Source organism: Canis aureus, chromosome 21 (genome assembly GCF_053574225.1).
Source record: "Canis aureus isolate CA01 chromosome 21, VMU_Caureus_v.1.0, whole genome shotgun sequence".
Lineage (NCBI taxonomy): Eukaryota > Metazoa > Chordata > Mammalia > Carnivora > Canidae > Canis > Canis aureus.
The window spans coordinates 45,441,449-45,454,234 of record NC_135631.1 but is presented as its reverse complement, the minus strand read 5'-3'; the positions used below and the strand labels follow the sequence as shown (position 1 = coordinate 45,454,234).

At 39.2% G+C, this 12,786-nt stretch overlaps 1 protein-coding gene across 2 annotated transcripts in view; it reads left to right on the top strand.

Annotated features, from left to right (window-relative positions):
- The window catches only part of VPS41 (VPS41 subunit of HOPS complex), a 165,961-nt gene that overhangs the window by 127,083 nt on the left and 26,092 nt on the right, over window positions 1-12,786 (top strand). For both annotated transcript variants that reach the window (XM_077864096.1, XM_077864095.1), the window contains exons 16-19: window positions 285-366; window positions 5,239-5,331; window positions 10,351-10,478; window positions 12,077-12,221. In XM_077864096.1, the coding sequence (XP_077720222.1) occupies window positions 285-366; window positions 5,239-5,331; window positions 10,351-10,478; window positions 12,077-12,221 (448 nt within the window). The remainder of the gene's footprint in view (window positions 1-284; window positions 367-5,238; window positions 5,332-10,350; window positions 10,479-12,076; window positions 12,222-12,786) is intronic.

Here is a 12,786-nt window from a genome sequence, read left to right as displayed (position 1 = left end):
AAGACTCAGAACAGGATAATCTTTGGGAAAGCCCCTAATCACAGTCTTCTGAAAGGATTCATCTTTATTTATAAGTATTTTGTAATAATTGTCATGATTTCTATCAACCTTGTGTATACAATCAAGTGGTTATCTAGTAATACCTTTACGTTCATTGGTACTTGACATAGAAATTTGTCAAAACTCTGGGATGAGTGAGTTATCTAAACCAATAGAGGAAATGTCTATTTACTCTTTTTTTTTTTTTTTTTCTTTCTTTCTCCCTGGGATGTTTTTACTGCCAGCAAATGCCAGAAAATTCTTGGGAAAAATACGGCACTCTGGGAATGTGAAGTTTATAAATTTAAAGAAATTGGGCAGCTTAAGGTAAGCATAGCCTTATTTTGAACTCTGAATTTTTGTATATTGTATATTAATATTGAGATGGAAATAAAATTAAGACAATAGTAAACAGTTCTATCCCAGGAAGCATGTTAGCTAGGAAGAAAAAATATAAATCTGATTCATTTTTTATGTGTATAAAATATACACATATATACTCTACCTTCTTATATACCTCCAATTCTGTTTAGATAAAGTTTTCATATTTTTTTGTTTTTTGTTTTTTTAAAGACTTACTTATTTGAGAGAGAGAGAAGGAGCGCACAGGGGTAGTGGCAGAGGGAGAGTCTCAAGCAGGCTCCTGGCTGAGTGCAGAGCCCGACACAGGGCTCTATTCCACAGCTCCCAAGATCATGACCTGAGCTGAAACCAGGAGTCAGATGTTTAATGACTGAGCCACCCAGGTGCCTCTGAAGTTTTTATGTTCTTTTTAATGAATATGGAAAGCAGGTATAGTCTCATCCTGTAGATTATAAAATGAAGCTTTTTCTTTTAAATTTTTTTTTTAATTTATTTATGATAGAGAGAGAGAGAGAGAGGCAGAGACATAGGCAGAGGGAGAAGCAGGCTCCATGCACCGGGAGCCCGACGTGAGATTCGATCCCGGGTCTCCAGGATCGTGCCCTGGGCCAAAGGCAGGTGCTAAACTGCTGCGCCACCCAGGGATCCCTAAAATGAAGCTTTTTTCAAATGCATTGAAGAATTAATGCATTTTTCAAATACTGTTTTATTTGCTGGAAGATAAATGGAAAAATTTGACCATGTAGCTATAACAAATAATTTGATATTTCATGTTTTTACCTTTTTTTCCTTTTCAAGTTTTCATTAAATTTATGGTTAGTTACATACACTGTAATATTAATTCAGGTGTAGAATTCATGATTTACCACTTACATACAACACCCAGTGCTCATCACCACTAGTGCCCTCCTTAATCCCCATCACCTATTTAATCTATCCTTCACCTCCCTCCCCTCCAGTCACCCTCAGTTTGTTCTGTGTATAGTTAAGAGTCTGTTTTCTGGTTTGCCTCTCTCTTTTTCTTTTCCCCCTTTACATGCATGTTTTGTTTCTTAAATGCCACATATGAGTGAAATCATATGGTGTTTATCTCTCTCTGGTTGACTTACATTGTTTAGCAGAATACTTTGTAGCTCTATCCATGTCATTGTGAATGGCACAATTGCATTCTTTTTTATGGCTGAGTAATAATCCATTGTATGTAAGAATACACCACATCTTCTTTATCCATTCCTCAGTCAGTGAATATTTGGGCTCTTTCCATAATTTGGCTATTGTTGATGCTGCTGCTATAAACATCATAGTGCATGTATCCCTTTGAATCAGTATTTTTGTATTCTTTGGGGAAATGCCTGGTAGTGCAATTGCTCGGTCATATGATGTTCTATTTTTAACTTTCTGAGGAACCTCCATACTGTTCTCCAGAGGGGCTGAACTAGTTTGCATTCCCAACAGTGTAAGAAGGATCCCTTTCTCCATGTCCTTGCAGACACCTGTTGTTTCCTGTGTTGTTAATTTTAGCCATTCTGATTGCTGTGAAGTGGCATCTCATTGTGGTGGTGTTTGTTTGTTTTTAAGATTTAAAAAGTTTTTTTATTCATGAGAGACATAGAGGCAGAGACATTGCAGAGGGAGAAGGAGGCTCCCTGCAGGGAGGCCAATGCGGGACTCCGTCCTTGAACTCCAAGATCATACCCTGAGCTGAAGGCAGACGCTCAACCACTGAGCCACCCAGGTGTCCTTTATTGTGGTTTTGATTTATATGTCCCTGATGATGAGTGATGGTGAGCACCTTTTTATGTGTCTGTTGGCCATCTGGATGTCTTCTTTGAAAAAAAAATGTCTATTCAGGTCTTCTGCCCATTTTTTAACTGCCCATGTTCAGTTTTATAAATTGTTTATATATTTCAGATACTGTCCTTTATCAGACATATCATTTGCAATATCTTCTCCCATTCTGAAGGATGGCCTTTAGTTTTGTTGATTGCTTCCTTTGAAGGAAACAATTTACCTTTCAACTTAATGTACAACATCCAAACTAAACAATTAAGTATACCTGTTGTTAGTTTAAAACATTTAAAATGTTTTCAATATTTATAAGCCTTTAGTGTTCAGTCTTCTCTTGGAGTCATGAATAAAATTTCCAGTTGAGCCCGGCCGGCTCAGTCAGTGAAGAGACTGCCTTTGACTGAGATCATAATCCCAGGGTCCTGGGTTCGAGCCCCATGTTGGGTTCCCTGCTCATCGAGGAGTCTGCTTGTCCCTCTCTCTCTGTCCCTCCTCCCCACCTGTGTTCTCTCTTTCTCAAATAAATAAATAAAAATCTTAGAAAAAAAAGATTCCCAGTTAGGTTGCCTGCCCTATGACTAGTGCTTTGCCCTATGGACACTTTTTGTCTTGTTTGTTGGGCTGCTCCTGGAAGATTATATCCAGTCCTGTGGCTGGGGTCAGACTGATAGCTCTGTAACCTAGACCTTTCTTTTTAATTCAGTATCTGTGCTAGAGGTGTGTGATGGCCTTTTTCCTTGTATGAACTGCTGATAACAACCACTCAGATCGTTGTGAATCCATTTCTTTCCCAAATTTGTTCCTCATCATTTCAGTCTCTATCTGGGACATCACGGTGTGCCCATTCCTCAAAGCCACCACCTGATGAGAACATCTGACTCACCTCCTCATGCTGTTTCATCTCCACTTCTCCTCAGTCTTAACGTGTCGACATCAGTGGGGCCCCTACCTCGGGGGCCACGGCCTCAACTCTTGTCTGTGCTGTTGCAGGCCTTCTGAGAGATCTGTGAACAACCTCACCCCAGAGGTAGCTGCTTAAAAAAATAAATCTGCTCTTCCCTTCTTCTCAAAGTGTAAAATCCAAATTGTTTTCACAGCAAACCCTTGCCTTTCTCCCCAGCCTTATCTCACTTCTCTGACCGCCGTCTCACAGCTCAGAGCCGCTCTGATCTCCCTGAACACAGAGCATACATTCAAGGCTCCATGCCCTCGCTCATGCTCTTCTGCCCGGGTACCCCGGCCCCATCTTTCTCTGCCTCATAGACTCCTGGCATTCATCATTTCTTACCTGCTCATCATGGCACCTTGTTAACCCTTGCTTATGTAACACTTAGCAGCCAGTGTTGCAGTTGGCTGTTTGGATGTCTGCACACTGTCCCCCTGAGGCCCTGAGCCCCTTGGGATGGTGACTCTAGTTCTCCGTCCTCAGAACAAAGTATAGCAGTCAGTACATAGTGCACTTCAGAGTTATTCAGCGTTGTTTGGAAATGTACCCCTTAACACAGCACTGAGACAGCTAAGGAATGGAAAGTGTGTATTTCCCCTTCATTTTGAACAATGATTATGAATTTTTAAAGAGTGATATATTCTATTTTAAGGAAAAAAATATGAATAGATGATCTGTAACTCCCTGACTACTTAGGGTAGCTTTTATCTCTATGACATTCTCCCTCCTATTTAGATATTCATTAATTTGTCAGGAAGAACAGAGAGAAAGTTTAACTTAACTGAAGCAGTCTTTTTATTCATCATTCATACATATATACACCTCAAATGTACTTTTGAAAATATATTGTCAAATGTTATAAGAAGGTAGAGTTGCTTTGAATTTTTCTTTTCATAATAATTTTACAAAGTACTCTGCTGCCTTACATTTTAAAAGTTAAAATGGATGGTCTCCTACTTAGAGTAGTTCAGCTAATGATTTTTCAACTCTAGAGTGGTGCAAAGGCAATACAAATTCAGTAGGAATCATGCTTTGATTTTTTGTTTTTGTTTTTGTTTTTTAACACCAGACTTCAAGCTGTATTACAAACATGTAATCCTCAAAGCAACATGATACTGGCACAAAACAGACACACTGGCCTAATCACAAATTTTTGGTATTGGTTGAGACCTGATTTGTGACCCAGTATGTGGTCTGTTCTGAAGAAGGTTCCACGTGCTCTAGACAAGAAGGTGCATTTTGTTGCTCTAGGATGGGATGTTCTGTATATATCTGTGAATTCATATGGTCGAGTGTCATTCAAGGACCTTGTTTCCTTGACCTTCTGCTTAGGTGATCTGTCTATTGTTGTGAGTGGGGCGTTGAAGTCCACTACTATTATTGTATTATTATAAGTGTGTTTCTTTAATTTGGTTGTTAACTGGCTGGTATAATTGACTGCTCCCAAGTTTGGAGCATAAATATTGATAATTGGTGATCTTCTTGTTGAAAAGATTGCTACTCCAGCTTTCCTTTAGGGTCCATCAGCATGTTAAATCCTATTCCATCCCCTCACGTTCAGTCTGGAGATGTGTTTGAGTCGTGTGTGTGTGTGTGTGTGTGTGCTTTGATTTTGGATCTTTTCCTGGGCTAGTGATACATTGGACAATGATCTGTCGAGATGCCAGGCAGAGCAGTGAGCCATAGCTCCCAGGCAGCTCAGCCACGCCAGCACCAAGGTCAGCAGCCCATACACTCCCAACCATTCTGTACCCACACAGCCATTCTCTTGTTCATTTATAGTACAGTATTCAACAAACTAAACAGATATCCAACACTTTATTCTAAAATAGGCCATGTGTTACATGATTTTGGCCAACCATTGGCTAACTTAAGTGGTATGAGCATGTGTAAGGTAGGCTTGGCCAAGCTGTGCTGTTCAGTACGACAGGTGTTTTAAATGCATTTCTGACTTAAAATATTTTATATTTCTGATGGGTCTTTCAGAATGTAACCCTGTGGTAGGATGAGGATCTGTGCTCTCATAGTTTCTGCGTAATTGTGGTATGGTTTTGTTTTGCCCCTTCTGAAATGATGTTTTTTTTTTTCTTTTTCTTCCTTAGGCTATTAGTCCTTACTTGCCAAGAGGAGATCCAATTCTGAAACCACTCATCTATGAAATGATCCTGCATGAATTTTTGGAAAGTGATTATGAGGTACGGCATTCAGATGTGGTCATGTTTACTTGCTCTCAATGGGAAAATGGTAAGAAATGTAGAAAAATCATACAGTGGAGCAAGCAGTTAAAAGGAAGCAGATTTGCGGTTTGTAGGTGATGGATGAAACTGAGGTGACATTCTCATGACAGCTCGTGTCTGTGTAGACAGTGAAAACCTCTAATCCATGCACATTTTGAAAAATTCCTTAATTCCTTTATAGTTTCCTATAAAACTAATTCATTTGGCTCCTTGAGAAAACCAAATAAAAAGGACAAGTGCTGTTTGGTAATTTCATACATAGAATAGCAGCTGCTATTGATGCTTGAAGCCTGAGACTTGGATCTAAGTTTGCCAGAGAAGGATTGAAGAGAAACTGGGGCGTCAGGAATGGGGGAAGGGGATTGGACGTGATCTATTAGCTTATTGATGAAGGAGAAAGGCAGGACTTACAGCACTATAAATGGTAATATCAAATTTTACAGATGAGGAAACTAAAGATTGAAGAAATTAAATAATTTGTTCACAGGCGTACATTTAAGAAACAGGTGTGCCTGGATTTGAACTTCAAGTGTTTGCATGCACCCAAAATGGATTATAATTTTTAAAGTTGGTTAATTTAACACACATTTATTCGGAAAATATTCGTGTAGTATCTACCATATTGCAGGCATGAGGTAGGCACTTAGGTATGCAGGTGTGAGTGAAATGGCATGCATTCAGCGGTAGCTCATGGTCCAAGTCACACGCAAGTGTGTAAACCAGTGGTTCTTAATAGGTTCTTAAATAGGCCCTCTGGGGACATTTGGCCATGTCTGGGGACATTTTTGGTTATCATGACTAGGTAATTCATGCTACTGACACCAGGTTAATGGATAGAGGCCAGCAGGGATGCACGAGAAATGCCCTCTCCATGACAAAGAATTATTTGTCCTCAAATGTCAACAGTACTGAGGTTGAGAAACCCTGATAGAAACAAATTACTATATAATGTACTGGTTGCTCTAGTAAAGCTGTCAATAAAGTATGTGGTTAAGACTCTGCCTCCTTCCCTCTGACCAGAGGAAAAAGATTTCTGGTGGGCAGATTTTAGGCCAGCTCTTTTCCATAGCTGTGACTGAGCCAGGAGGCTCCACAAACCAGATCTGGGACCCTGGGCTGCTGTCCTCAGCTTCTCCCACCCCTGCCTTCATAATCGTTTATCAACGTGGCACCATCTGGAACCTAACCTAGTGATAGGTGTTCACTTTCAGTGCCTCATGGGATGCTGCAGTTTGTCATCACTGTTTTGTATTTGGTGTTATGTTTTAAAGAATTTGAGGGGACTTGCAAAACAATTAATACGTAGAGGAGGAGAGAGAATGAGGAAAGGAATCCTTAGCTTCTCAGTGCCTATTGAGCACTAAATGCCTTGTTAGGATCCTTTTTACCAGTAACGGATTCAACCTAAGGAGAGGTAATATGGCTAACACTACTACGTTTTAACTCGAGATGAATTTTAGATCCTAAGATCTATAGGGACCTTTATGGTAGCCATTCCATACCCAGATAACTCAGGTGTTGGATCAGTTACTGTCAGCCAGGTGTTCCTGGATATGGAAGATTCAAGCAGCCTGAAGCATGTGTGATCTACAGTTCCTTTACTTCTGTGTTCTCATCATAGAGAGGGATTAAGTGCTTCAGCATGAATTAAACTTGAACAAATTACTTTGTTAATAATTGTGTATACTAAAAGAGGCAATATTTTCTCTTGATACTGCATATTATAATCCGATCTGCCATAACGGAGTAGGTCTGTTTCTTTCTAGATCTGTAGGTATAGATTTTCTAGAAGAGTTCATGGTAATAGGTTGTGTCATTTGTGTTGCGTACCAGCTGATATAGTCTAGAGACCCACTTCCTATTCATTCCCTATTCAGTTCAATTCAGCATTGCTTTATTTAGAACCTACCATGGCCTAGAACTGGGCTGAGTACTCAGTTGGATCCAAGAGAAATTTTAAAAGCACAGTCCTGTCTTCAGTAGATGTGTAGGCTGAGAGGGATGATGATATTGATATGCTTTAAACAACTAAAACATAAGTGACATAGGCAGAGTGATATGTTCTGTAAAAGATCTGATGAGAGTCTATTATTGGCCATAGTTATTGGGAAAGGTTTCTTTGGTAAATAAAGACTTGTAATGGACTTCTCCTATTTCTTTCCAGGATGTTCTGAGTATATAGAGTGGCTGTCATAAATATTCTGTCTTTGTACATCTTCCCAAAAGAAAGAGAATTATGAGTGTTCTGTGAAAATGATGGGGAACACTGTGAATTTTATTGAGAAATACTGAAGCTTGGTATACTTGTCCTCTTTGTAAAGTAATGTAATTTAACCATGGGAAAGCAATTCTATTATTTTTATGATTCTTTTGTAATTCTTTCACATGATTCAACTCTTTTTCAGGAAACTATTTTAGATTCTGTATCATTAAAGTTATCCTGTTGATTCGTGTCTGGAAGACTGTTGACTGAGACAGAAAGAAATATGCATGACTTAAGCTTAGAGCTTGTAGATGTTTTTTCCTGAATGTTTCAGAGTGTCTACCTGGCCAGTAGTGTTACGAAGGGTATAAATAATTCGTTGTTTACTGTCCTAAGCTCTTCTAAATCATTTAGCTTCCATCGTTTTTAATTTCATGTTTAATTTTGAATTAAATTGTCACATGATTAACCAAGGAGCAGTATTTTATAGCACATATTATGTGGATGAAAATGTTGTACTACTTAACAGCACTAAAGGCTAGATTTAAAAAGGCAAAAAAAAAAAAAGCTGTACTTTTCTAGAATATTGACTTCTCAGTTTTCTTCCTAAAAAAGATACAAAGTAGTAGTATTTACTTGGAGATAATGATGTTTCATGCCTTGTTTGTGTGGGGTTTCTACTGAAATGCATATAGCTTTGTCTTAAAGAAAAATATTTTATTTATTTATTTGAGAGAGAGCATGAGCAGGGGGAGAGGGAGAAGCAGACTCCCTGCTGTGCAGGGACCTCCCCCCACCCAAAGCGGGCTCAGTCCCAGGACCCCAGGACCATGACCTGAGCTAAAGGTAGATGCTTAACTGTTGAGCCATCCAGATGCCCTTAGCTTTCTCTTTTTATTTATAACCTAGCAGAATTACTTTTATAAGTACCAGGCACCAAGTGATGGCGCCATCGGAGCTCCACAAAGAGTTAATGAGTCTTTATTTCATGATATTAATGGCAGATATATGAGCATATTAAAAGTGGGACAATTGCTATGGCATTTCATTCAGTAAATACCTTTTAACTTTGTACTTACTATGATGAGCACCAAGGTATTCTCTGACTTCACCCACTCAATTATAACAGCTTCATAACCATGTCCTCTGATGAATAATAAAGGCCAGAGGGTTGATGGCATTCGTATTTCTTAGCATATTTATTCGAGGTTACACAGCCAATTTAGCAGAGAAGAGCCTGATCTGAAATGAGTTTAAGTGTTTATGTCAGTTTATGTTGAAGGCATCATGTTTTTATCACACAGTATGACCGGTCCTTTTGTCTTATTTTGTGTTAGGAATCGGCAGTACTGCCAGGCTGGCACATGAATTAGGGAAAAGAGGAAATGGAGCCAAGCAGCCTCCTTTCCCAAACAGTATTATTTCTGGTCTCAGGGCTACTGAGGGCTGCCAGTGTTTGGGTGGGAAGTTTTTCAGATGTTTGTATCTAATACATCACAGAGACTTAAACAGAAACCTGATCCAAAGTATCATTTTGGTTCAAAGAACATCTTAATGTTCTGATTCAATGGTTTTAGAAAATAGATCATCTTTACTTAGTGACGTCCTCTCCCCAAATCTTTCAAGTCAAGCTGCAGTCATGTTCTTCTGTGGAAAGGTTGCAGTTTGACTGGAAAACGTGTTGCCTGTCATTCTGCTGTCTTAGCCATCTTTCCCAGGGTTACTTGGATAGGACTTTAATGGAGACTATATTCCTGATTCTTTTTGGTTCTCTTTTTACCAAATTGTCATACTTTACAGATGCACATTCCAGCACTATTTTCATTTCTAAGTGTCACTTAACTAAATTCATAGTAGCTTATTAAAGTATTAGTTAAGATATTTAATATTAATAATAGTTTTTTCAATAACATGAAGATTTGTACTATTTGTTGTCTTGAATACATCTAAGGTTTTTCTCTACAAACTGTCAAGGATCAGTAAGTAAATTACTCTGCCATAATTTGAGTTCTAAAGTCAGGAATCAGGAGTGTAGGGACTGCCCAGGATGCTGGCCAAGAATTAACCACAGGAGAGAAATAGAATCCAACTGGAGGATCTGTGGTTTTCTATCAGAACGACAAAATTTGAGATCCAGTTAGGGGAGAAGACTTGGGCCAAAGTTCCAAATCCCAAATAAAACTAGGTTCAGAGGCAAGAATGGAAAGTGGGGGAAAAATGGAAAGAGGACAAAGATGATAGGTTGTTGAAGGCAGGGTACCAGTGATTCCACTGTGGAAACCAGCCTCTGCCGTCATACCGGCTGTGCAGTGACATCTGCTGCCCAGTGCACATGGGAGGCCAGACCCAAAGGGCACAGAAGCTGGGGGAAAGTAGCCAGCTTGGACATTGTCTTCAGGATATTCAAGATGTCAACCAAATGTTACAGTTCGTCCAGACTGAGGTTAGAGCAGATCAAACCTAAAGTCTGTGTTACTTTACTGAAGAACCAGGAGGGCATCTTGCTAACTTGCACATTTCATCAAATAAGAGCAGAAGTGGATGGCACCACCTACCAGGAACAGTAAATGGAGATTAGCATGCAGTAATTCTCTGCCTCCCTCGCCACCTCCAAACCCAGAGTCTGAAAGTGGGTGATGTGTTCTTTAGGGACCAAAGGTTTAATCGTAAAATTATTTTGTCTGTTTCCATTAATACTTTTAGGTATTGTTTAAACTATTTGCATTGCTACCCTATATAAAGAGTGTTCTTCTGTTTGTCCCTCATGATTTTAGGGCTTTGCCACTCTGATCCGAGAATGGCCTGGAGATCTGTACAACAATTCAGTAATTGTGCAAGCAGTTCGGGATCACCTGAAGAAGGATAGTCAGAATAGAACCTTACTCAAAACCCTGGCTGAACTGTGAGTATAATTTAGTGCTTCTTTTTCCAGTTTGACCTACATGAAAGTTTTTCATATTTTAGACCTAGTAGACTCTTCATGGGGAGGACGCAGAGGAGGGAGCCTTTTATACCATTTTCCTATATTCATTCTTGGTAAAGTCCCTTCAGAAATGTCCAGTGAGGGACACCTGGGTGAATCAGTGGTTGAGAGTCTGCCTTTGGCTAGGGTCGTATCCTGTGGTCCTGAGATCGAGTTCCGCATTGGGCTCCCCGCAGGGAGCCTGCTTCTCCCTCTACCTGTATCTCTGCCTCTCACTGTCTCTCATGAATAAAAAATAAAATCTTTAATAAAACAAGAAAAAAAGAAACCTCCAGTAAACAGCTAGCAGGTGAGGAAAACATGTGAGGCTGTATGGTTGTAATGTGGTCTGTTTCCCAGAGAGGAACTCTTGTCAGCCGGACTACGTCCGTAGGGGCAGTGGGTCAGGGAGGGAAGAGAGCCAGGTCTTAGATTGCACCAGAACATTGGTTTTCCCGGAGAGGCTCTGGATTGTCATTCTTGGATCTGCATGTCCATTAATCTTTCAAGTCTCAGATTTCCTTCTCTGTAAGTTGTATGTATTCCTTACGGGATGATATCAAGGTTTAAAGGAGAGGTCATAAGTAAGAACTAATTGAGCACTGTGCCTGGCACTGAGGCAGAGCTCAGAAAATGGGAGCTTGGTTAATATTTTTCAAATTTCTTGGGCACTTTCGGTAACCCAGGCTTTCTTCTATATCCCTGGGATGCACTCATGCCCTAGAGGAGCTCTGGGCTTGTGAAAAGAGAAGCCATAACTGCAGGAAATCTCAGGAAGATGCTTCTTGCTGCAGCCCTGTGTTGGCATTCCCACCACCTCAAGCCACCCCTCCCCCATCTCCTTCTATCTTTTGCCAAGACCAAGAAAGCTTCACCCAACCGGCCTAGAGTTCAGGGCTGTTTGTTACTCTCTGAGTTGAAACACTGACCATTTTCTTCTGGAAACATTGTTCTAGATGTTCCTTGGGTTCTGCAGTACTAACTACTCGTAATTCTTAGTACTACTAATGGACTCACAGTACAATTTAGGTTCAGTTGGTTTTCGGGAGCTGGCTTAGGAATTAATGTGAAAAACAGTGCTTCAACAGAAAAACACATGTCAGCTTTATAAATTCCCCTCACAAATAAGTTTTGGGGATAAATAATAACAAATAATCCATTTGCCAGCTGAACAGTGCTTGTAGAAATTTTAACTGAATTTTTTTTACTAGAATAAGAATTTCCTTCATTTTGGATCATAGTTTCTTAGGTATATGGATTTCTATGAAGAAATTTTGAAAATTTGTATAAAAGAGAATGTTTATTACTTAAGCATTGTCCATTTTCCGAAATTTTGGTGAGGTGAGAGGCAAGGCTGTGAGAAAGAAGTACATACTGGTCACATACAGTTAAATCCCAAGGAATAGTTTTCCAAATAAAGTTGACTTTCTATTTAAACAAAATTTTTCATAATGCAAAATAATGATTTTTACATGCGTACATGTGTGTTTTAATTAGATGTGTTGATGAACTTTAATGTAAAAATTTTGTATTACCAGGTACACCTATGACAAAAACTATGGCAATGCTCTGGAAATATACTTAACATTAAGACACAAGGATGTTTTCCAGTTGATCCACAAACATAATCTTTTCAGTTCTATCAAGGATAAAATTGTTTTATTAATGGATTTTGATTCTGAGGTAATGTGTTTCTTATTTAGTACTGACCCTTTATTTTTACTATTCCAAATTTTTAATAATTAGACATCGATTCAAATGCTGGGGTAGTTAATAAATCACATAGTTGGGCTGTACGCTGATCATATTCAGAATGCTGACCCTCACTAGATGTTTTGAATCCTTTACTTGATGTGGTTATTCTGTAAAAGCAATCAGAATTTGATGTGGAACTTTGAAAGTTGTGTGTGCGAAGTAATTTTTTAGTAAAACAATTCACACAATTCATAGAAACAAAGAAACTGGCCATACACTTTGGCTCATTCACCTCTCTTAATTGTATGTCCCAGGATTAAAATCTTAGGTAGATTTCTATTTTGATCCATTTATTGTAATTTTTACTCATTAGCATTCATAGATTTAGCATGTGGTGTTTTCATTGGTCTCAGACATGTGGAATGTGTTATTTTATTGTATGACAAATTCGAACAGTGGATTGCTTGACTAATGAGGTCACCCAGCCTCCACAGTTCACAGTGGTGTGTGTGTGTGTGTGTGTACATTTTTACAAAGGACAGTGATCGAAGTA